This window comes from Diorhabda carinulata, chromosome 9 (genome assembly GCF_026250575.1).
Source record: "Diorhabda carinulata isolate Delta chromosome 9, icDioCari1.1, whole genome shotgun sequence".
Taxonomy (NCBI): Eukaryota; Metazoa; Arthropoda; class Insecta; order Coleoptera; family Chrysomelidae; genus Diorhabda; species Diorhabda carinulata.
Genome location: NC_079468.1, coordinates 17,527,378 through 17,554,596, shown reverse-complemented (window position 1 = coordinate 17,554,596; position 27,219 = coordinate 17,527,378). Strand labels below are relative to the sequence as shown.

The 27,219-nt window shown below is 33.4% G+C and overlaps 1 protein-coding gene across 2 annotated transcripts in view; it reads left to right on the top strand.

Moving 5' to 3' along the window:
• Window positions 1–27,219, top strand: part of LOC130898029 (band 3 anion transport protein) — a 207,689-nt gene that overhangs the window by 86,143 nt on the left and 94,327 nt on the right. For both annotated transcript variants that reach the window (XM_057807065.1, XM_057807064.1), the window contains exons 4-8: window positions 8,892–9,068; window positions 14,136–14,240; window positions 19,945–20,125; window positions 20,885–21,070; window positions 24,759–24,882. In XM_057807065.1, the coding sequence (XP_057663048.1) occupies window positions 8,892–9,068; window positions 14,136–14,240; window positions 19,945–20,125; window positions 20,885–21,070; window positions 24,759–24,882 (773 nt within the window). The remainder of the gene's footprint in view (window positions 1–8,891; window positions 9,069–14,135; window positions 14,241–19,944; window positions 20,126–20,884; window positions 21,071–24,758; window positions 24,883–27,219) is intronic.

Below are 27,219 nucleotides of genomic sequence, written 5' to 3'. Positions count from 1 at the left end.
TTACATATTATGTTTTCCAATTATAATTGTTACCAAAAAGTGTGGAAGACAAAACAAATTTGAATATCCGAGTCATCTCATTTACTATCTCTCATATGATTTGAAACAAAATAGTTTAAATGTTTATAGTTTTAAGTTAGGTACATTCAAATGTATAATCTAATTTTTATATACCCCTGTTGTAAGTAAGTCTAATATTCTTTTGAGATGGCGGTAACAATAATAAACAGTTGAACACTTATTTTTATCTTAATATATAAAAATTCAGTGACCGTGTGTATGTTCCGAATGAACTCAAAAACGAGTCAACTGATATTCATGAAAGTTGACATATATATGGTGCAACTTAAATGATTCGATAGTTATTATTTAATTTATTGGTCACAATAATTAATAATAAACTGATCATCAACGTTGATTGTTGTTATTAATCTGTCTGGTACAGATGACGCCTTAAGCGAATTTCTTTACAGAGAACTATTTAATTTTGTCCTTTGCACCTCATAGATGTCGCCACACTTTAATGTGATATATTTTCTTAGACTACACACTATACATGTCGTATTTTGCCCATGATGGAAAGACTACAAGGTGTGCTATTGCGCACCAGCTGGGAAACAGCTCTCAAAACGACGCGCCAATTTGGTAGCGAATTCTCATAGGCTCTTGAGAGATACGCAGAACGAGTCGACAATGAACCCTAGGGAAGAACACACCTTGTAGTCTTTACATCATGATTTTGCCTATACCACTTGTAGTCGCTTCTTTCAAATCATTCTTCATTTTGTCTTCGTTGCGTACATTACTTCGAATATTTTTTTTACTTCTAAATTACGGTTATATAAATACATCCAAATATATAATCTACAAACTCGGAGAACAGCGAAATTCATTCACATTGAAAATTCAATTACTATTAGTAAAATTCCATCCAAAAAATCCAACCTTAATGCCCTTAGCAAGAAGACTCGATGTGCACGTATTGAAAGAGATCATGAATCAGTCGAACAGAGAGCAGCTCAGAGAGCTCAAAAAATTCGCACAGCTGAAATTCGTGCACGATAACAGCGTGACAATCGTCGACAAGAAAATGCATTGAGAACCAGGTTGGCGCATCAACAACACATAGATTCATATAGAGAACAAAACCGAGAAAATCATCGAACCAGTAACACGTGGATCATTTGTTCGTCTTGGACCAGACATCAATTACTCCAAAGTTACTATTGGTGCGGTGGACAAAATATGCAATTATTGTCAGGCGTTAAAATATCGCAACACCCGGCATGTGTCACGCATCAGGAAAAGTTGTATTGTCATCACTCCCTACTCCACATGAACCTTTGAAATCCCCTTTTTCTGTCATTTCAAATGAAACAAAATTATTTTGCGTAAGACACGAAAATTTAATTCTTGCTTCCAAATGACGTCGTCTGGAGCATCCAAAGTTTGTGATTTATCATCTGATGGTCGTAATTTTGAGACAACATTTCAGATTTCTTCAGAGCTATTTTATGGGCAATTATGAAGAACGTGTAACAACTCGATGCCAGTATGTCATTGAACAAGTAAAAGAGAGAGCAATTGTATTTTCATTAGAATTATTTCAAATCAAATCACTCAGCCACAACAACGCGTGGCCGGATCTGCTAGTTGGATATAAAAAATGTTAGCAGATGAAAAGTACCTCCATTGACCTTGCATTGTCTATGTCATCTTCACATTCATCGGTAATATCTTCGCCCAGATTCACAACTATGGATCGATGTAATTTCAATACAATTTTTTCACTACTGAGAACGGAAGACCTGTTCTAAATCTAAATTAATTAGTTTTAATCCTATTTTATCAGCGTTAGAAGCATCAATATAGTTTATTCTATCGCTTGTTTTAACAATTTTATACATACTAGCCTCCTGAACACAAATTTAGACATTTATTTTTGAAATCCGGTACACTATTACTTATTATACTCATTCATTATTTTAAACTAAATTACATGAAAATCAAAAAGGAAAATTTAGGAGCTCTTACCACTAATATCACAAACACTTTCGTTTTATGGAATCCCTGTCAACCCGCCTATGAAAATGTTTTAGCGACAACTTTCATCCCTTGCATTGATGCCAATAACGTTGCTTTAATCTACGACGATAGTGTTGATCTCGTCTATTATCTATTATCTATTGTTAGAGAAAGATAGGAAGTTTCCTTTTTTAAATTTTCACAAAAAGTGAAATAGAAGCGAACAAGTTACAATTAAAGTGTTTTATTGCTTTTAGAAATATTCACCCTACAGATTTATCCATTTTTTTTTCATTCACTGTAACAAACTCCGGGAAACATTTTTCCATTCTGAAGCTGATATCATGGAAACGAGGTTCTGAAAATTTTTTCTTTGCTGTAGCGCGCATCTTTTGTTTGATAGTGAGAAATAAGGAGAAGGCGGTAAAACGAGTGAATTCAAGCAATGAGACATTTATTAGATGGTTTTCTCTTTCAGATATTTAGTTATTTGACGTGATTTATGGGAGTTGGAATCTATCTGGAACATATGTTTCTCACACCTAGATGTTTATGCAAAATCGATTGTATTGCAGTCTGCGATATAGATACCTCTATCTCTATACAGGTCATATGCCGATCTTCTTTAATTATGTTGCAAACAGCATCGATATTTCTTGGAATGCCCAGATGGTGCTTCATTACCAATCGTAGCACTAAGCGATTCTATGCATTTTAATGTTCACTATTAACTCATTGACGTCAACTATTGTTCGATTGTAAAAACTTCAAAGGCAACCCTCGTATAAACTACAGTCCTGCTGGTACCTTGAAGCTAAAAACGTTTTAGTTTAGAACGAACCTTTTACCAACGAAGTAATTTGCAGTCAAATCAAAACGAAAACTAGTTCAGAAAATAAAAAATAAACAAATTATTTTTATAAAAAAAATATAAAAGGATAGTGATTTTTTCAATAATTATGAATTTATCTTATGTGACTTTTATAGAGTGAGTGTAAGTTTGTTTTTGCAAATTTGTAGAAGATTAAACAATGTTTGGTAGAACCCATTTTTCATGAATTAATACTGAATCTTTGTCTTTTTGTCGATATTAAAAAACTCAACATCTATTAAAAACAAGTTTTTAGTAAAGTGTAATTTGATTAGCGTATGAAATCTCCCTACAATATGTCTCACTCTTTAAAATGGTGGAATATAGTTTGTCGTTTTCAGTACTATTATCCTTAAAAGTTCAACAAATTTTGAACCATTATTTTGTCGAAAATCTTCAATAATCTGTATAATTTAATCGTGTTATGTCTGGAAGCAACATTCCTAAACAAAAAAAAATAAAAACCATTCGAAAGAATTGATGCCAACAAATATTAGACAATACTTTGCAATCCATGTCCGTCTAATATAGCAACAATAGTTTCACAAATTGCCATAAGATTTTTACATTGTGTTTCGGTAAATTTGGCAATAATGACCTATTTTTTCATTTCGGGGACATCATGGCCTCTTGATCTTTCCCTAGCTACGACTTCACGTTTCTGTACTTTTAATACCGCTTAATGCATTCAGACCTAACCCACAAAATTTTACATCCTTTTTATACGATGATAAACGATGGGAAATTTATTTGATCAATCCTAACAACAACGTTTTTTCGGTGGAAATTTCAAATTTAGAACATGTTCTACAAGAACTTTTCATTTTTATATTATTTTTTTGTGCATTAATTTTTCCAGGATTGTAGTCTATCAATAACGCTGCTCAAGAGAATTAATAGTAGTCAGCCCATTTAAGGAGAATAATAATTTTTGAAGTTCATAAAAAACCATAGACAAATTGAACCCATTCTACTGATCTGGCAGGGATGAAAGTACCATGACATCGACCCAATTAACTCGATCAGTTTCAGAAGTTTATTATTGTTTTCGATAAGTCCTATACTATCAATTTAAAAACAAATAACGTCATTATTTGAAAATATAACAAATAATCCTCATCCCAAGAAGATTGCAATTTTTTTAGAACCCGCTACTGTTTATTCTACTTCTAGTATAAATGTTTATTCCATTACCAAGAAGTTTCTAATTTTATGAAAATGCTTCTGCAAACAATAATATATACGTAACACTACCAGGAAATCCATTAAAAACATTGAAGATTTCTGCTATAGCACTAAAATACCACGCAACGTAAACGTTGCAAGTTAGTGTAACAACCTCAATGGCCTAAAGGGATTTTCACCGAGGGTAACGAATGTTAGCTGTTTATCTGTAGAAGATCTTCTATTATTTAACGATCCAGATGTTTCAGATTTAATGAGTGGTTAAATATAAGAAACAAGGTTCACCAACAGTCTGAAAATAATGGATTCGGGTAGCTGACATTAGTAGTCGTAAGCAAACAATGATTTCTGGAAAATAATTCTCAAATGCAGGGGTTGATGTAGTTACAGTTCTGCCATTTACATTTGCAGATGTTTAAAAGGAGAATTTATTGAGTGATATGGAGGGATATTACCTATTTTATTTATGTATAAAGCGTTATTTATTCTATGCTGTAATCTCGGAATCCGAGACCAGTCAATGAATTTTAGTAAAACCTTTTCGACTGAATAGTTAAAAGCTCAACTAACAAAGTTAAAAAAGTTTTGTGATTAATTACATACAACAATTGGTAACAATAATTTAATGAAACGATAGAGGAAAAATGCAGACATTAAATTATATTTGTTTCGTAACTTAAATATCAATTTAATTATTTTTCAGAAAAGAAAAACATGCAAACTGGTTCAAAACCTATTACATATATAAATTTAAAACGATTTAATGTTTATTTTATTCTTCTTCTGCTTCTATTTCCTGGAGATCTGTCGATCTGTTAATTCTGAAGCTGCCTCTGCATCTTTTCCTGAGAGGTGGATTGCCAACTATCTTTCCACCTTTTAGGTGGTCTCCCGGGAGGCCTTGAGCCGGGCGGATTGTTTTCTAGGACTATTCTCGGAAGTCTGTTCTCGTCCATCCGTCTTACATGGTTGTACCACTGCCTCTTACGTTCTCTTTCCCATCTCACAATGTCTTGTATCCCGCATTGCTCTTTGACATCTGTATTTCTTACTCTGTCTCTTCTTGTTTTCCCCACTATTGTTCTCAGTGTTTTCATCTCGGCCACCCTCAGCATTTGTTTCGTCTTGTTGGTGTCTTCGCGGACTTCCGTGCCGTACGTCATGATGGGACTGATACAAGTCTTGTCGATTCTAATTTTGCTATCTTTGCACGTGTTCTGGTTGGACCAGACTATATCTCGTAGGCATCCTGATAGTACGGATGCTTTGTTAATCTGGCTTCTTAGGTCTTTAACTGGGTCGTGGGTACTTGATATGTCTATGCCCAAATATCTGAATCGCATAACTTGTTCTATGGGATTGTCCTCCACCACCAGCTTACATTGAGTTGGCGGCTTACCAAGAAGAACAGGAAGAAGTTTATTTTATTCACTATACAAAAATTTAAACAAAAAATAATCATCTGTTATTGTAAATGATTCTCGTTGTCTTCGATCTTCTTCGTCCGGATTATAGGTAGAGGATTGGTACAACTAATGCCATTGCAATCTGTCGTCGTAAAATTTCACCAGCAGCCTTCAAAATGCGATTTTGCGAATTCCCCCTTTGTATTTCCGGGGTTTACCTATTGAGCAACTCCATCTAACTGATATAGGGAAGTTTTAAAATGAGCTCCCCAAAACATATTTCAATCAATTCTTGAGTTTGTGTGCTGATCCTGAGAGCTCATTCAACGCTGAAAGATGCATTAGAATGCAAGCCGAGCTCTCTATTCCATGTGAAGAATCGAAAGAGGGAGCACTTTCCGAAAAAAATCAGATACAACGGGATAAACTACTATGAAACTGTCATAGCTCCCTTGTGAGACTATGAAAGTCAACCAGATTAGCTTGAATGAGGATTGGATTAGGTTAGGTTAAGTAAATCTCTACACTTTTATTCTGAAATCCTTTTTTTTTAAACCAGTCCAAAACACTGGAATTCGATGTCATATCTCCATTTGTGGGCTATTGCGCAGCTCCAAATTTGTCTAGCACCTGATACACCTGACAGTCCCCTGGACAGGTTTCCAGAAAATTTGGGACGTACGAGCAAGGAGAGCGTGGAAGAGGTCTACCAGTGTTTCTTGGATACGAATATGATGTCTGACTATTGTTGGTGACTGATATGTCATTGTCTAAAGTCTACACATCAGAGCAAAGCATTAGTTTTCTAGAACTCAATGATTACTTTTTTTAGTAAATCAGAAATATACAAACAGCTAAAATTTCTTCGGCAACACATTTACTACAAACTAGTGTTATGTAAATCATTATAAAATACCAATTGTACCGAGATTTACGTCAATGATGTTAGTTTTTGGTGCATACTAATTTTTTTTATTATATAACTTGTTACAAGAGAATATTGAATAAAAAAACAACTACATGTACGTTTTTTTAAACATTTAAACATTGTTTATGAGCAAATATCACGTTCGATATAATATTTCAATCTCTTCACTCATTTTAGTAGTTTGATTTCAGAAGAATCTCAAATATGCTTTGGAGTCTTATGAAGAATTTGAGTAAATCGAAGTAGGTATATATATATATATATATATATATATATATATATATATATATATATATATATAACCAAAAGTTTAAACTTGCACATAATTAACCCACCTCAGAATTTTCTCTCAAGCGAGAATATATGACTTAAATCGAGTCGTACATCTGAAGAAATAAGAAATATCTCAAGAGTAACAAGTACACGCAACAACATAATAAACAAGAAAAACTTAGGTTATTACATTGAATATAATCTATTTCGATTCCTTTGAGTATTGCTTAAAGAAAATGAGATATCAGAATGAAAAATGATTTCAGATTGAAATTGCGTTGATTTTTATTTCTTTTAAGGAGCGAAATAAAATATTCTTTGATATTTCATAGTTAATTAAATGATATTACTAGCCAGTTTTCTCAACTTCAGTTTGTTCCGATAAAGTTTTATTTTTATAAAGATTTAATCTCCGGTAAATTTATTGGACTTCGAGAGGAATTATAACTCATTGCTGTATTGATTTACGGCTGGAGAAAGGATTTTGTGGAAATAAATCCGCGGTGTTACATTATTCAGGTAGATTTTGCTTAGTCTAATAATTTGAATCTTCAGGTAATATTCTGTAGGAAGCCCCAAAGTTAAATTTATATATCCCAGTAGTACAACATTTTTGGAATTTATCTTTTATTTGCAGTTTTTATGACGAGGATAATCATTTCCGCCAACATATTTTCTCTAGCAACGGAACTTCCTTATTATAAATGCAAAACTGTGAAAAGATGTTTACAAATTTCATTCTCCACTCCACTCTGTTCAATCTCTATTAATAATAGAATGAGGAAATTAATAGAAAGCATCGATGATAAAGTACTGATCAGTGACGTGCTTTCGGTAAACTACGTTTCAATATCTAAAAATCTTGTGATATATTGCTCCAACTTTCGCAAGAAGCATTACATATTTCTTTTCGCGAGGATAGACCAAAATTACGGACCTTCCAATCAACCTCTTCTCATATAAGTTCAACGGGATCGAGATCCGGATTCTCAGGAGGGCAAACCATGTTTATTAGCATCCCTTGTGCCTCTATCTCCTTCAAATATTCATTATTTGGAACTATTCTTGGGATCATTGCCTTGTTGATAAATGGATTCATTTCCAATTAATCGCAAATCTGAAGGAACTGAATTTTGTTCTAATTTTTTTGTGTACTGATTCTTTATCATAATTTCGTCAATTTTGTTCAAATTTTCAGTTCCATAGCAATATCAGACCTTAATTGAGCCACCAGCATACTTTATTGTTGGGACCACACAGTTTGACATCATCTTTTCTTGGGCACAGCATCAAAAGTAAATTCTTCGTTTTGAACCGAATAGCTCAAACTTGGATTCATCGGTCCGAAGAACTTCTTCAGTCCAATCTTAATAGGCAATGGCCCACTGCATCATACAACTTTACAACTCTCAGTCGTCGTTTTATTTTACCCAATGTTTACTCCAACGCGGATTTCTAATGCTGTTAATAATCTATTTTCACTTTAATTTAAAGACGTCTTCACTGCATATACCATAAGTTTGGACTAACTGAGATTTTTTGTGAACAAACCCTTGTAACAACAGGTGATGATAAGTCGGGAACACATATTTTTTGAAGTTAAATAATCCTTATTAATTACCGATGGTGAATAAAATACCACCTGGCCCTAACGCAACGTTTATCATGTTTATTTTGCTATAACTTGGATGTGAATTGAAAAATTAAATCTTTGCATATTTGATATTAATAATACAATATGCAGGTGTACATTTCTTTTATTTATCTTTGGAGGCTTCATTATAATGGATAGATAATTATGTTATTTTAATGTGGTCGTAAACTTTTGGCCTGCAGTGTATGTAATGCACGATCCGATTTAGTGGATAACAAATTTTGTTCTTTATATTCTGCTAAAGCCGTTTACTACTGAGGGCGTACAATCGAACGCAGAAGTTGACATTTTAGTTTATAAATCAGTTTGTAATAAAATATTTCCTCTAATTCTTATACGCATTTAAAGAAATAGCATTTTTCATTTTATATCGGACTCACTTCGATCGTTTCGTTCGTTACAAAACGTTTGAATATTTTCTGCAATATTGCACAATAATTCTTTTTATTCTCCAATCATTTTATCAATTAGGATAGAATTTTAACACACATAATAACACAGAACCATTTTTTTATACGTTTTTATTATAAAAAAAAAATTTTGTTACAGATCACAGACATGCTTACCCACACATGTATGCTCCGCTTAAAATTGGTTCGAAGTCGATGAAACGACGCATTTCTCAACCAACGACGCCCGTTCCCTCCAACCTCGGTACCCCAACGGGCTCAATAACCGAATCGCCTACATTGGAATTGAAACAATCTGATACGGTAAACCAAACAGGTAAGGAATCAATTTATTCTCCTTATATAATTATTCTCTTCGAATTTATCGTCGAATCACTCAAATATATTTCTGTTAGGTTTACAAAAAAAAAACTTGATTAAACTTTTTTCAATGTAAGTTATCTGCGATTAAAAGTATATATATTGAATTATAAATGTAAGCGTCAACACCGCATAATTCTACATTTAATAATTCAAAAGTTACAGTTGTGCCAAATTAATAGTACAGATATTAATCACGAGTGTATAATCAGGGCTGATCCTAGCAGATGTGCAATTTGCCACTCAGAAAGCCAGAAAGGTTATTTTATAATTAGGTTATTATAACAATTAGGTACCTAGTTCGTAGACTGTAGAACAACTGATTTATATACTTTTCATTGAGTGTTGAGTTGGTACTTTTTTTATGCAAAGGTGATATTATTGTATGTTTATTATTTTGATAAAGTATTTCGTTGATATTAACCTATTTATAAGCCGGCCAAAAAAATAAAGTTTTCAAATTTTATTTGCATTTTTACTCATGATTCAATTATTTCACACACAACGATTGTGACGTACGAATACAATAAAAATACGTAACTATCTAATCTATTTTATCCTAAAAACTGAAAAATGACAAAACTGCAGCGTAACTACCAATTAAAAGGCATTTGACCTTGAACAGAAAAAAAAATTCGTCAGCGACGCTTTCCTTTTCTGTTACCCTCGCGCCACGAATTACTCGCCCTCCCATGGAACGAAGCTGTATACGCACTGAGTATTCCAAAGAGTTTATAACGTCAACGTTGAATATTAGTCAAAAAAGAACAAAATCTCTGGAGGGGTGGCACATCTGGCCACAAGATGGCCGCAGTCAGATACGTCGCCGGGGTAATTGGTGTTCAACAAAGCACCATATCCAGAGTTGTTATTCGCTACCAAGAAACAGGGCAGCTAACCAGAAGACCTGAACAAAGACGCGAAAGGGTAACTTGAGGTTAACGGCATTGAGAATTAGGCATACCACCGCTTTAAGGCTGCAAAAAGATCTGTTGGCTGCTCGTAATATCCGAATAAGCATACAAACTACAATATTTTGTCTTTATTCATCAGGTAGTATATAGTAGTATAGTATATAGGCGACGTAGTGAACAGCACGATCAGGTTAATTTTTGTCAAATTGAAAGCTTTGGTGGTGGTTCTATCATGGTTTGAGGAGGAATTTCTTTCGAGGGTCGCACGGAGTTAGTACCAGTGAATGATGGAATACTAAATGCTGACAGATACATAATCAATATCCTAGGAACCCACAACTTTGTGCTAATGCACGATACTGCTCGTCCATACGCTGCTAGAGTGGTTCGGCAGTACTTAGAAGAGGTCGAGATAACCACCCTGAATTGGCCTCCACGTAGCCCGGACCTTAACCCAATAGAGAATGTCTGGGACCATCTAGGATGGCAAATTCAGCAACATCCGGCACCAATAAGAACACTAGATGATCTTCGAAATGTTCTTTTTAACTTCTGGGAAAACATGCCGCAAGGATACGTCCAGATCCTGTTTAGAAGCCTTCCAAGACGAATGGAAGCTGTAATTAGAGCGAGGGGCGACAACACACGCTATCAGAAATTCATTGGCTGGTTTTAGTTTAAGCACTGTTCATTTCTTTTGTATAGATGTTTTGTACAATTTTTTTGATATTTTGTATGTTTTGGCAAATCAAACTTTTTGTCCTCTGTAGATTAAACTGATTTTAATTCGTAATAATAATAAAATTCGAACACATGTATATGGGTGTATATGTACAGAATTAAATTTAATTGAAAATATTTAATACTGTTTTACATGATAAAATTATAAAACCGTACATTATACAACAGTCGTGGATAGAATTATTTATATCAAAAACTAGTAGGCTTTTCTGTCATAAATTTCATCAACTATTTTTTATTGTAATCAGGTATTATTGACAATGTTTAGCGAACAAGAAATGATAATACTATTCTTATGAAACGTCCTTGGACATTAGCAAAGTTTTGTACAAAATCCTTCCATTACAACATTGTTTTATTATAGGATTCATCTTTAATATTATCCTCATAAACCGACGATTATAAAAGAATTATTTAAAGGTAATTATGACTGCAAAATGGATTTTTGTGTATCCATAATATAAAAAAGGAAGAATTTATGATAGTGGTTTCGAAACGAAATGATGCTCGGAGGCTCTAGTAAAATATTTATTCTACTTGTTGAGTAACGCAAAACGCAAACTTCACTAAAACTTCACAAATTCAGAAGGGCGCTCTCGGTAGATATTCTCTTCACTTTAAACTAATAGTTAAATAAACGTGAAAGGAAATAAGTCAATAATATCGAAACCGGTTACAATTTTCAAATTATATATATTTTAATATATTAGATCAGACTGGCTTCATGATAACTAACCATAAATATGTAGTATCATTTTACATATGATCTTGAGTTACTAAAGATACAACCAAGTTTGCTGGTTTCTTTACACCTTCAGTTTTTTAAGGTTGGACCGATTACAGGTAATAAGTATACAGCCAATCTCAATCCGTAAGTGCCAGGGATCAAAACTTATTTTTTCCTGTACCAGTTATTCTGATTACGAATATATAATGGCCGATACACACTCGAACGCGAATCAAGGCGAATCGCAGATAATAGTCTAATAGTCTACACTCGTAGGTTCGCGCCGGGTTCATAGTATAGTTCGCGCTCTTGACGCGTATGCACGTCTTGTAATTTTCTCTAGCAAAGTTTATTAGTAGTAGGTATGGAAAACACTACAGCAGGTGCTTTACTACTTTGCACTCTGGAAATTTGTAGTTACAACCATCCGTGGCAATTACTACTGATCGACTGAGCAACCCAAGACTGCGAGCTCTTTATCGCGGGTCAGAAACCGACAATTTTCTGTTTCCACGACTCGTATTATAGGCTATGAATAATGAGCAAAACGTGAAGCAGGTCCTATTCTAATATATTACCGAAACTTAAGTTTGGTGGGTGCGTCGGGTATTTTTTTTCTTTTCAAAAGATCTTATAAAGACGATTTCTGTGAAAGAATTTTTGTTTGTTAAACGGCAATCTCGAGATTTCAAGAATTTGAAAGTTCCAGAAGGTAGTTTTAATATATAAAGCGAGAGTCTAGCAGCCGTAAGTCAGTCTAAAATTTGATGGTATATTGAATACATAGAGACAGTAATAACTGAAAAAAAAGTGAATTAAACGGTCTATACAAATAAATTAGATCTATTGCCAAAACTGTAGATATTAGAAAATCCTTTGTAAGTATTATAGGCTGTTATTAAACATTCATTGTAGAAGACAATTTTAATGAACAAAAGTATTCCGATATATTGAGAAATTCAATAGTTTCTGCAATAAAAATGCAGTTGATAGCAATTTTAATGACGTCTTGTTTCAGCAGGTCCATAAACAACCTTTATTGTTAACAAAGTTTGAATTTCTGGAACCTTTGGTGATATTGATACTGAACACACTGTTAACACCACTACTGCACAGATTGAAGGTTAATAATTTAGTGTAAATGGTATGTTCAGTATAAATTTCATTATGCTAAAATATTCCAGATCTTCAAGTTTATTGCCTTTCTGGAAAAGTCTAAAAAATATTGTGCATAAAACAATACTTGATAATGGGGATGAGCTGACAACAGTCCATAAAATAACAAATCAGCAGTCGCGTTATTACTTATTAGCTTGACTACTATGGAATAAGAAACGGGGGGCAATATGAAAATCTAATTTTATAAAATTAATAATTTGATGTGCTACGATAATGCGTATTTGAGATAGACGAGATACATTTTAACTGTGGATTATTTTCAAATACCAAAATGCATCAATATTCTTGCTTAGTTCCTTCACAAATTGTTCTCAAGATCCAGTTGATTGTGTAAATGGGGTAGAATAATGTTTTTTACATCTACCAACCACTTATATTTGATGATAATGTTGCCTGGAGCAGACTCGTTTCAAATGGGCCATTATTTTCTTACATTACGATCTTTTCTGGCCCTGCTGTCCCACAGGCAAAAGAAACAAGAATATTTTGTAAATTTCAATAACCTACACATTGATTCATTTTTTTCTACAATTTACTGTATGTCGTATTGGTATAGACAGTTTCCCATTTTCGTTGGTCAAATAGAAACAGATTTCAGTCTGTATTTTGAAGAATAAACGAATAACTGCTAATCTGTTTTATGGTAGTTTACGGTTCCTAGATATCACTCCGATAGTATTATTCCTCGTCATTTTCCAAAAATTCTGAGTAAACTTTACTGCTGTTTTTAGACAAGATGATTTTCGTATCTGTTGTAAGAGAGATCTAAAAAGTTCAGCTTTATATTTGATATTTATGAATCCTAATCAGTTCAACTAGTCCAGGTTGATTAATGGAATATTCTTCAACTTCAACATCACTTTCATTGTTATCTTATTTTGGCTATCGATACTACTGTACTGTCTTCGTCACACATATGTAACAGTCATGTGTCAATATTAACCTCTCTGCTGATACTTTCAAGTTTTAAATCGGTACGTTGACATGTTTATGAACATTTGTTTCAAGATATGTAAAAAAATTCGAAATTAGCGGACTATTGTTAAATTTTGTGAAAAGCAACTTTATCGGATACATCTTCATACGTTATAAATTGGAATAATTATGCAGATGGCTCGAATTATTGAATTCAGAAAAAAGTTATTCAACGTTTTCCCGTAAACCTAACAGAAATTGAGATCTCAACAAATTACGTTACTTTATGAACACACTATATATTATCAGTTACGCTGTACTGATATATAGCTAAAATGTCTAATAAGACTAACCAAATTGTCAGTATGACATTCTTTATAAATAGTTTGTGTGAGTAATCAAAACGTCGTGTTTTTTTGTATTCCAAAAAATTTCGAAATTAATGAGGAAAACAGAAAACATTCCTCTTCAAATTTTCCATAGTTGAAATTCAAGTGCTTTTTCCTAGGAGGAATTCTATAGAGTTTTTGTTTAATTTTTATTCTAGAAAATCACCAACTCGGTTGGGTGTTACCACAAGATAAAAAAGCTGATCTGGATACATCTAAAAGTTCCACTACAGATTCACCCCCTGTTGGTATAACAGATGTCAGTAAGTATCTGATATGATTTTATAAACCTCTATTACTTGCGAAAATAAATTGTAAACATCAATAAGGATGTGAAGCATAATTTGCGTTTTTGATTAACACAGTTATTTCATTGTGTTGCATTGTCCAAATATATAATCACACACAACGGATATCTTTGCTTCAATTTGTGTCGAAGCCTACCAAATACTAATTAATGCCGTTATTTTTGAAAAGTTTGTCATAGTTTTTAATAATGCTACCTCATTATATTAATGTCGCATTAAAACACGCGAGTATGCTTTTCAATCAATATGGATTTTAACCTTATTTTACCTTTTATAGATCCAAAGTGTATTAAAAGTCTTAAATTGAATCATTATGAGAAAAAAGCAACATCAATTACCAGATTTTTATATGAAAAGTTAGAAAATAAAACCATAAAGTATTTATTGTATTTTGTTCCATAAAATGAGGGACTGCAAAGCAAACAACAGGTTTTTGACTTGCGATTTTTCTTTTTTGGACTAAATGCACAAAAATCCGATGTGGTGTTTTCTTCATTGTCTGCTGTTTCAGGCCCTGTTTTTTTTAAATTTGTTTTATTCTTTGAGCCATTGCTTGTAGTAAATACCGAATGGAAGCACGAGTAACGAGAAAGACTTTATTAACAAGATAAATTATTTTATGTCATCTGAGTTTGTTCTGCAGACGATTTTAGAATCCATTCCCCCTATTTCTACGTTTAACTATAACTTTTATCACAAACAATTGTAGTTTCACACTTACTATATCACTAAGCACACTAATTACATTACTACAAACAATTTAATAACCAACACTACACTTTAGATTTCACTTCTTCACTGCCCGAATTACTTCTATCGTTTGCAGCGTATATCTTTAATATCCGATTAACTGCTTTACTGTGAGCTCATGCCAATTATATCAAAAACTTCTGCCTCTTTACAGAGTCCAGAAACATCTGGATCAATATATATATCCAATAATAGATCAAACCATCCGCTATCGTTTATAGTTGCCACACACCTCAGAAAGTTTTAACGTCATCGCTGGTGTTCCCCAGGTATGCAGCTTGTCACCTACTCTCTTTCTTCTGTACATCAGCGATTTACTCGATAAAACTACAAACCCGATCTATAGCTTCACCATGATAGCACACTATCAATACCGATCGTGAAAACGTTCTGGAATGGGTTGGAAGCAATTTGATTGAGTTTAATGGAACAAAGACCCAGGGTACTATTTTTACAAAGAAGACTGGCACTGCATCTCAGGATTTGGTCCTGTCTGGACATAAAATATCACAATCACTGCAAATTCGCTTGCTGTGTGTTGAGGTTGGAAGCAATATGTCTTGGCATAATCACGTGGGCAAGGCAGCTTCACAAAAACTTGGAGCCCCCTCTAAGACCAAATAGCAATATACCTCGCAACAGCTTCTAATCCTCTAAAAACCTAGATTCGTCCATTTTTATATGTGCTCGCACATTTGGAACTTTGCTCCCATGCATACCCTGAAGATGATCGACTCAATACAGAAGAGAGCAGTTCGACTTATAGGAGATCCATAGACACTTGGACAGGTTAGAGCATAGAAGAAAGGTCGCCGACCTGACTCTGTTTTACCGATATTACCAAGGCATATGTTCTTCAGAGTTGTCTAACATAATCCTGCCTAGAGTAGTTTTTATAAGACCTACTCGACAGAGAGGCGTAGCCCCTGAACACCGAGTTCACCCGACGACGACCAGAATGTTTATTTATAGGGACTTATTTCTTTGGAGAACGGCAAGCCTATGGAATCAGCTACCAGGGCACGTCTCCTCCTACAGAAGTTCAAGATCATTATCCATAGGCATCTCTACATGACAGGCACCATTCGAATTATTCGAGTGTAAAAGGGTTTACGCTCTTGTTTTTGCTTTTCACATAAAAATAACCGGTGCCGTCTGTATATCACTCACAATATAGTTTCCACTATAAAAAGTTATGACTGGCGCCGTTAGATGACGTGCGGCTGGGTACCCTTTTGATACAAAATAGATTGCGTTTAGCTCGTCCATTACATCTACACCGCCTTTCGTCAACTTATAAAATATGATGATTTCTGGCTGTAACGTCTCTAGAATGGAAAATCGACAAAGCCAAAACTTTTACTTTGTTTAGTTTTAGTATTGGTAAAAATTTCATTATCTCTCTTGTTACAGTACAACTATTTTCTTTAGCTGTTCCTTCAAGTTAGCTGTTCCTTCTTGATAATAGTATTGATGTAAAGTAGTTATCCATTATAATGTTCCCGTACTAGAAATTGAATCGCAAATCCTTTTTACTAATGCGCTAACAGCGTTATTTAAAGCAATGGAACTCTGGCATCATTCTCGCTAGAAAATTCTAACCTAACTAACGCGACAAGTTTCTGGTCGCAACTCATTTTTTTCTTAAACTAAAAAAACTGGATGTCTCGCAAACAGGAATGCAATAAGCTAAGATAATTTTTTTGAAAAATATAAAGTGTTCACCAGCGTTGAGATAAAATTTTTAACAAACTAAGTCGAAGGCTGACATGTGGGCACTGCAAAAGCTAATGACAAACTAACCTTGTTCTGGGTATGATACATATAAATTCAGCTAGAAGGAGTGCCTAAATCAAATCCGGAAAGCAAAATGTGTGTTATTGTTAATTCAAAAGCATTACTACTATCAATGATATGTGAAAGAGTACAACCAAGTGTCTTAGAATAACTATGGATAGTAAGCTCAACTTCTGGGTGCAGATTCCCCTTACAGCTAACAACACCGATGCGATGGAGTACTCTGTAAAAGTTTTTCTACTATGAAAGATGCAAGATGAACCGAAAGAAATTACATTAGCATACTAGCGATCTGTTGGGGAAGATATTAAGAGAAGAGAAGGACTGGAATCTCGTTTATTAAGGATTTCTCGCACCAAAAAAGCTGACCTAGACCGGTCAACGATTCTCAGCTGTAGAAATGAAAGAGCGAGCCCGAAGGGTGAAAGAGGGAACCTAACCCGCAGTAAAGTGTTAAGCAGTTCCTGGTTGGTGTTTGGAGGAAGATGCAGATATTTTTATTGGTAAGACTTTGTGCGTAAATGCATTTCGTCCACCAAAGAGAAGTGATATGTGAAAAAAAGGTCTTCTAGTATTCGCTAGCGAATTGAATTCGACGAGCTCACTTGGGCACATATAAAATGATATGTGGCTAGCTACTTTCATCGTAAAAATTACAAAAGAAAACTGGCAAATAATTAAAAATTTAGAAAGAGGTTTAGAAGCTTTTCGATATGAGAAACTAATTAGCTTCGTCCGTAAAGCAATGGAAATATTTACAACAAGTATACTTTTAATATAATCAACAAGATTGTACAAATTAAAAGCAAATAAACTTTAATAATTCTCTCTGTTAATAACTTTATAATTCATAACAATGTTCAATTAAAATTACTTTCAAAAAACATTAAAACATTGTTTTATTGTATCATGCATTATCGCAACAGTTTTTCAATTTCTGGTTAAAAAAATCAATTACGTATGTTCTTTTTCAGTTTAGCGGTTATTTCCCCGGAAAAAAATTATATTTTTACTTGATTCACAAAACAAACTGATGAATTATGTATGAGTTGAGTACTCCGAATAAATTTCAATATCTTGAAATGAACGTAACGTTTTCAAATATTAAGCTTGCCATAATACGTGTATCACTAAATGGCTTTTGGAATAATTGAATGGGGTAAATACGGGAGTTTATGTAGAACGGAAATTTGCGCGCATAAAACTGACTCAAATGATTCATTCGTTGAGAGATTTAATTTTTAGTATAAATAATTTTGTCTACCTTTGATTTGTGATATTGTTTTTATGTTCGGTTTGTAGATATTTTTATAAAGAATACCAATTTAATATATTTATTACATTTTATAAAATAAATAAACACACAAATCACTATAAACTTACCCGATTCGTTTTGTATACAGGCCCTTTGTGTCCCACCCTGTAGAAAATTTAAAAAATTTCCATCATGTTACAATCAAATTAAATTAAGTCAATCTCTGAATAACAACTTAAAATAGAAATTGAACGATACCTTATTTTAAATTTAGTATATTTATCTTTTCAAAAACGGAAATAGTCTATTTTCTGTTTTTAGTACTTCTGGGAAAATCAACCAAACTTTAATTTTAGCTAATATTGAAGTCGAATCTTGAGACTGCTCTTATAAAATGTTTGCAAATTCATTAACAATTCTCCAGAGCTGTCAAATTTGAATGGAATGATTCGTTCTGATTCAGAATATGACCTAGAGATAGTTGCTTGAAAAATAACACTGTACTAGAAATTCCACAATCTATAAGCATATATTTCAAGTTTGAAGACACGCCATGTTGTTTAGTATCTGATTGGCAGCCATCAATAGCACAACCAATACAAAAGCTGAACTAGATTCTACTCTGAGTGAGACTACTCCTTCATTATCAACAGTAAAATATTGGGTATTAGACCTTCAAAGAACAGCATCACGGCGGTCGACCAAATGGGGTGACAACTCCAGAAATGTTGAACATAATCCACAAAGCGGAATTGGATGATCGTCGACTGAAATTTCGCGAGCGAGCAGACAAAGTAGGCATTTCAAAAAGTGCGGTACATCGCATTTCAATGAAAATTTAGACATGAGAATGCTGTGCACAAGATAGGTGCCATGTTTGCTCACGATGGAATAAAAACAGCGAGTGTTTGGAAATGTTTCATATAGCCGAACTTTTGTGCAGATTCATAACTATAAATGAAACGTTGGTACATCACTTCACACCAAAAACAAAAGAACAATCAAAACAATTTATTGTAAATAAAAGGGAGAACCGGCTCCAAAGAAGGCAAAGTCCATTCCATCTGCAGGCAAGATCATGGCGTCGGTTTTTTGGGATTCGCGTGCGATAATTTTCAGTGACTATCATAAACAAAGAAAAACTAGTAACGGCGGAGTATTATGCGAACTTACTGTAACGTTTGAGCGGAGAAATCAAGCAAAAACGGCAGCATTTGAATAAGAATAAAGTGTTGTTGCATCGAGAAAATGTATCAGCTAACAAATCCATTATTGCAATGGCCAAAATTATTGAATTGCTACCCAATGTATGCTATTCGCAAGATTTAGCTCTCTAGGATTAATTTTTGTTCCAAAACATGAAAAAATCGCTCGGCGGTCAAAGATTTTCCAACAGTGAAGACGTGAAGTCGGCAGTTAATGGCTTTTTTGAGGAGCTTGACGATTCTTATTATATAAAAGGGGGAAAAGTGTATGGAGCTAAAAGGAGATAAGGTTGAAAAATGAATATATTTTTTTCCAAAGTTTGCTTTGTTGGGCCAGGTACCTCTGGGAACATCCTCGTACCAGAGAAGTTTATATTTGAGAAAATCAAAGCAACTCTTCTCAAATAATATAAACCCATCTAAACTTGAAAATCTATTAGGTCCCCGTGACGCTTGATTTAGCTACTGTGGTGACACTGATAGTTGAAGGAAATTGATAACAGAAACATCGATATCCATAACAATGATCGTCGAAACAATGAAAAAATAATAATGAAGCTTTACTATCTGTGCTAAAAATAACAAACAATTTTTCTCAGTCAGTTATTTTCATAAATTTCATTACACGTTTGACGATTTTAATTTGTTTCAGGTAACGTACATTCAACTTCCCAACGAGAATCTGATTCGGAATCAGAATGCGTGTTATCTGACCCCTGCAGTTATCTCAACCGCGAAAACATTGAAGGTTCTCCAGAACGAAAAGTATCTTTTTTACACAATGAAAACGTTGATAAGTTTGACATAGACGGTCTTAAAGATAAGAAAAAACGGTGAGTAAAACATTTTGAAAAACTTAACATCATTAAGGTGTAATTACACAGAAATAATAATGTGAAACTCAGTACATTTGGATTTCTAGAATTATAAGGGTTTTTAAAGCTGGTTCCGATTATGTCGAAATTGGAAAATTACGGTTTAAACTTGTCCAAAAACAAGAATACTGAGACATATCGTGAACATTTTTCAAAGCTGGAGTGCGCTAATCTTAATCTCCAGCAATAGCCATTCTCTTTTTTTTTGGTTTCAAGTTGAGAAAGAAATAGAAACGTAACTGGAATATTTTGATTGAAAAATAGTAGAACATCCAACGTACAGTCCTGATTTATCACCATCATACTTTCATATGTTACTAAAACGTGAGCGAAGCCCTCGTTAATCAATAAGTTGAAAGACATTGTTATTAACTAGTTTAACAATTAGACAGTTCTTTGATAATGGAATGCAAAATCTATTGCCACACCAGGAGAGAAATATTTAGATGGTGCCGACTCAAAAATGTTAATATTATAGTTTGTTACGCAATTTACGTTCAAACAAAATTTTCACCTGTTATATTACAAAATTGCAAACGATTATCACCCTCGCATATACAAGAATTCCTAAATGGAATATTTTAAATTCTATAACTGTCAACCGTTTCCTTTAGATGAAGCCTGTACTAAATATCCTTATATTAATCATTAACTCTTCCTTTTTAGTATATAATAACTATAGGAAGAAATTTGAAATATGTTAACTCTACTTTTCAGTAAACATCACCATCATGGGCACCATACACACCGTTCAAAGTTCCGGAAATATTCTCTACCCACAGATACCAAACACTATCAAAAAGAAAATTCTGATGTTAGTTTCAACAAATCTAGAAGGATATCTACTCAACCGGAAGACCAAGACCTGACGCCTAATGATAGAAATCAATTGGACAGTCATAGGTAAAGTCCGAAATAACTATGGTTTTCTTTCATATATATCACCCGAAAGTTTGTTATTATTACACGCTAACTGTTTATACATTGTATTTTTCTATGTATGCTATAAAATTTGCCACTTTTTTCAACGCTTTCAATCCAATTAACCAGGAATTATTACATGTCAAATTGATATGGCACGATTTCCATGTTGACGACGATTAGCGCGCCATGTATACATTTATTATGATGGAATATCAAAATTTATAGTTTGAAAATTTAGCTCCGGATATTCAAATAGTATCCGATGTTTATAATAATTTGTTATCAAGCATATCAAGACAAAGAAAGTAATTTCGTAACTGAACAAATGCAAGTCAAGGTGAATTTGAAACCATCAACATCATTGTCTCAATTCTCGATGATAAGGAAATTATGATAATTATTAAAAACTGTGATCATATATCAAAACACGGAAAAATTTTTCTTAACGAAAATCGGAAAAAATATGTCCCGAAACAGTTGGTTAGGTATGTAAAGAAATCTTATGGAAATTGCATTTTTGGTTTTAATTTCAAGCTGCTCTAGCGGTGGGTTTTACAAAAGCATGCTGTAGACGAACTACGGAAATTACAAATTGATGACATGAAAAACGTTATTTGAGTTCTTCTAATAAAATTACCTCCTTCGGTCCTACGCAGCTTCTATCTCATCCAATCCGTCAAATCCGGTTCATCCTTTGATAATATCATCCCAACATAACAATCCTCCACTTAATTTAATCGCACGTCCTCTCCCTTTGCTAGAAACCTTAATCAGAAATAAAAACTTATTCCATACCAGACCAGTACTACTTTCGAATATACCACCCTGGTAAAAAATTTTATCTCTGCAAATTTAATAAGGAAGAAACCAGTTCTTATGTTTTGTGGTCGGCTTTTTCTGAAATGCTGAGTAGTAGTAGAAAGTACAACGTGGTCCTCTACACGGACGCCTCAAAGACCGAAGCTGGAGTTGGATACTCTGTAACATCACTAGAAAAACACATCGAATCCTATAAAATCTCCTCTTTATATAGTGTTCACACTGGTGAACTATTCGCAATATTACAAGCGTTTAAACATGCGCAACAGCATACAAATTCATGCTTAGCAATATTCACAGACTCCTTATTTGCCATAAATTCCATAAAAAATGCGTACACCAGACATCCTTTAGTCCAAGATATACATGACATATATGAACTATTGAGAAATCAAAATACTTTCATAAATGTTATATGGGTCCATGCTCAAGTTGGTATTATAAGTAACGAAAGAGCCGATTACCTTCCAAAAGAAGCCACTCTCACCTCCATGACTAACCTCCAAATTTCTGGAGATTTAAAAGCATACATAAAAAATCTAAATCGTAACACCTGGGAAAATTATTGGAATCAAGTTACTTCGGCTCTACGTGACATTCAACCAACATTAACACGTTGACTGCCAACTTCCAGAAAACTCGTAGATTTCTCGTCCTGTGTTTATTTGCCATTTTTGTGCGGCTACGATTAAACTCGGAATATATAAGTGCTAATATCGATAGATGGCTTCTGGGAAAAGAACAAAAAATCAATGCTGGCTTGAATGAGCAGAAAATTTATTAAAAAACGAACAAAAAATATAATTATAAAATTAGTTGAAATAAAAATAATATTTTATTGTTTTTGGAACTTCTTAAAGCAATCTTCCACATAAAGGTCTGGCTTTTCTTTACATGCTGGACAGAAATAATGCGTTTCTCTACGTTTTTTTGCTTGGGTACATATACGACATGGCTTTGTCCGACGCTGCTTTGTTTCGGTAGGTGGTAGACTCTCTAAATAATGAAGCTCTTGCAATGTCATTTTCTTCGAAGCTGGTTGAATTTCTTCTCCAATCAACGCGACATCGAATTCTTCTCTGAACTTGATCAGTTTTATTTTAGAAGTTACTTTTTGAAAAATTTTGTGAGCATAGTGTACATATATCTCTATAATATGTAATGAAACCTTTTTGGGCCATCTTTCTTAGATTTGCGTAATACTCAATTTCATTTTGAGTCAGTGGTCTTTTCTTATCCATATTGCATTCAAGAAAGACGTAAATTATTTAGCTTTATAAAAGCGACAGGTCGAATCGTGTATGCGCGTGTCTGCGTATGAATTAACTCATAGTTGGCTTCCGCGAAAAGATTTATGCTACAGAAGCCAACAACGAGATAATTCGTAACACCATTTTTAAAAAAAACACATTTTTTATTCTTTTTATGATAACTATGCACTAGAAATTGAGTTATCAATAATATAATGTAATTAAATCAAATTGTCATTTTAAACGGAATTCTGAAACTTGCCGTGGCAGTCAACGTGTTAATAAATCCAAGTTTGAATTATCCAGTCGAAATATGACTGTCATTCGCATATTTACCACACTCGCTTCACACCTAGTTATCTAATGTCAGGATCTCCTCCGCCAAACTGCCAACATTGCTAAACGAAGCTGACGTCGAAACATATTTTCTCCGAGTGTTCAAACTACGCCATGAGACGTCATCGGCTTAGTAAAAAATCGAACTTTCATTTAACTTAAATTCAGCATGTGAAGTGAATGAAGTGATTCAGTTCCTCGTAGAAAAAAAACTTATTTCCAAAATATAATATCAGACTCAAATTAGTTACATTTCACCTCATCTAATATTTCTGTGTATAAAAATTAAATTATGCATTGTTATTCGTGCTAATGACTACGTCACATGCACGTTAAATATAATAAAAAAAAAATAATTAAAACTAGGTTCTTGGAAATTTTGCAGAGACCAGATTTACAAAAAATATGCAAAGCTTGGACCGTGCACGACCGAAACACAATTTACCAAATAAGCAAATGTACAAAGCAGGGTAGAAAGAACTCTGAAATCTAGTTAATGTAATAAGTATACATAAACAAACGCTTGTTTTTCCCTAACCTGATTTGCACTTGAGAGAAATATGCAATTTTTCTCACTTGTTGTAAAAAAAACTATTCTTTTCTTTGAACACATATAGAAACAAAATCCACTGCATTGATTGTTCTGCAACGGTTCCCTTCCCGATAGCCATATTCTATAAAAATGTAAAAAAACGAAAGTCTTTCCATCCAAAAGAGAATGTGGTTAATTAGGGTTTGAAAAATATTTATGAATTCATTAGCTTCTGTTGAGATTATTCGACAATTTGACTTACTATTCCGTTGTTCAATGTGAACCTATTCTAAAATTTTTGAAACCATTTTGATAGTTGAACTTCATATACAAAGCAATTTGGTGATGTAACTACTGAAATTTCACCAGAAGTCCCTTCAGTGATGTAAATAGCATACTTTGTACAGCTAAATAACACAACCGACTATACCCATAATGAAATTAAACTTCATCGTATTCATAATTACTTCATTTTCATTGTATTTTTATCATTTAAGAAAGAAAGGATCCCAATTCCATATATTGCTTTTTTCTTTACTTCTATTTGAATCAATTTTCTGTAAAAGAGAAATCTGTAAAATTGTTTCTATATAGACAAATTTCTTTTTCGAAAGATCATCACGACATATATCTATCAATTTATTCTGAATTCTAATATAATGAATGAAATTGATTCGATTTGCCATAAATAGAAATTTAATTTCAAGCAGTGTTTGTTTTTATTTTACAGATCAGATGATCCCCGCGCTCTTAGAAGACCTAAAACGACGCATAAGGGATCCCTTATGCACGTTGGAAAAGTATCTGATTTACATCCTTATCTCAAAAAGCTTTACGATCATAGCCCTCATGCGGTAAGTCCTTTTTTAAATATAATTAATTTCCAAACATATACTTGATATTTTTATTATCAATACGAATTTTACTCCTGGATGTAATCTGTATAAAAAAAAGAACATTTGACAAGGTAGAGAATACATCCATTATGAACTCTTTTGACCTACACCTTTTAATAATCAATATTTAGCCGATTTACTAATTACTACCATGTTTTACATACTAATATACGAAGTGTAGTTATTAAATGGCGAGACTAACGGTGTCACATGTTTTATCTTGAACGAATACGTTATATCCTTCAATATATATCCCTCCTCCTTCCCGCCAACCTTTCATTATTTGACACAGGACTTGAAGTCTTCTTTTGGCCAGTTTCTACACTTGTAATCTATTGCACAACTTTGAGGGACTTAAATCATGGTTTCTACGAAGGCGCATTTGACGGAGTTTTTGTTCAATTGACAATTTTTTCGTTACAGTGTTTATTTTGTTAATTTCTGATGTAATTTGTCAAAATATCACATAGATAGATTTGTTTTAATACTCACACAATAATTAAACATTATTTTTTACATGGAAAACCCGAGAAAAGTTACGTAAATATTATCCTGAAAATGCTCCATTCCATGGAATTGATTTGTGAGTGTTTCGCCGATTATAAGTGGCCAAATAAACACCAATGATGCATATTTTACATGAATGTTTACATATGAATGTCGCTGATCAAAACCTTAATAGCATTAGAAATTTTCCTGTCTATTTGACGTAATAGATGAAATATGAGTTCACCATTAAACACCAAAAACAAAACTACAGTCGAAGCAATGGATTTATTTCGAAAAACGTGTTCTCAATTTAGCAAAACCTGTTTTTTCCGCTAATCAGGGCATTGGCCAAGAGTTCTTGGAATCAAAAGGTGTAAACTATTTGTTTAATCAAACCAATTGACTAAATTTGCTGAAACATCTTGCTGCCGAACGTAAAAAAACAGCCACTAAATACCCATTCGTCCGCTATTGTTATTGTTTGCAGTTCCAAAATTGTAAGAAATAATTTGGTGGAAAATGATACTAAAATACTAAACAAATGAAGAGAAATATTTTGGTAGAGAATTAATTTTTCCATTGAAAAATCACTCTTATATCAAGCCTCATACCATAATTTTTCCCTCTTAATGAGTTAGAACCATAGCATTCAAGGAATTTGTATTTTAGCGAGTTCTCAGTCAAATGTGATATGCAAGACTAATTTGGTACACATTTTTAAACTGTAATGTAAAATGTGTCATTTGAATTCTTCATCAATTACTGCAGTTTCATCAATCACGCGTATACTTGGCCGGATCATCTTACACTTAATATGTTTCCCGTAAAACAAAAAACTACGGCGAAGGAAAAGTACGGCTATACCGATTTGTTCACAGTAGTAAAAGGCGCTGTATTGGGAATAGAGGGATTCGCAGTAATAGCTGCCAATTGCTGGTGATTCACATTTGCGTACTTCTTTTGTAGCATCGTTAGTCTCGTTGTTTAATAACCATACCTCGTATTTTTTTATATCAAAGAAAATATATATGAAAGTACAAAATCGATTAGTTCAATTATCCAACAACGGCACTTTGACAGCAATAATCTGGGTGACTCTCAAGTTTGTATTGTCGTGCGCGTGAACGTGCTTATTAAGCATCTAACATAAGCGTTAAACCCCTATTTAATCATAAATAAACCCTGACAGAACTGCAATATATTTTCTAAATTACGTATCATCTCTCTACTGTGTCAAGGATTAAAAGAAAAGACAGACTTATCCAGGGTTGGACTGGATCTTCCAAAAAGGCACTAATCAAGCGATCGAAGAAGTATAAAATCAAAATTATGTTATTTTTTAAAAATATTGATTAATATATTTAGCAAACATACGAGCCCCGTCCCATTTCAGTAGGCCCAATTGAAAAAAAATTATTAATTATTGCTTTTTCAGCTATTAAAAACCGGCAAATTGTTTCGTTTTGAGCACTTTATATTTTCTATAAACATTTTAGATACTTTTACAAGAGTTACAAGTCTTAACATATGTTATAATTACAAACCAAAAAAAAAACAAAAACTAAATGTAATCAAAAAAGCTTAATATTAAACATACTTTTAAAAGTTACCATAGCGTAACATCCCCTTTATTTTTAATAACAGCCGTAATTCTTTGAGGCATAGTGTTTATCAAAGTGGCAGTATTCGAGAGTAGAATCATCCCAAATTTCTTGTAATTTTTCTTTTAATTACATAACATTTCTAGTTGGATTTGCACGCAACTGCTTTTTCATTTCAAGCCAAAGTGTTTCTATTGGTGATAAA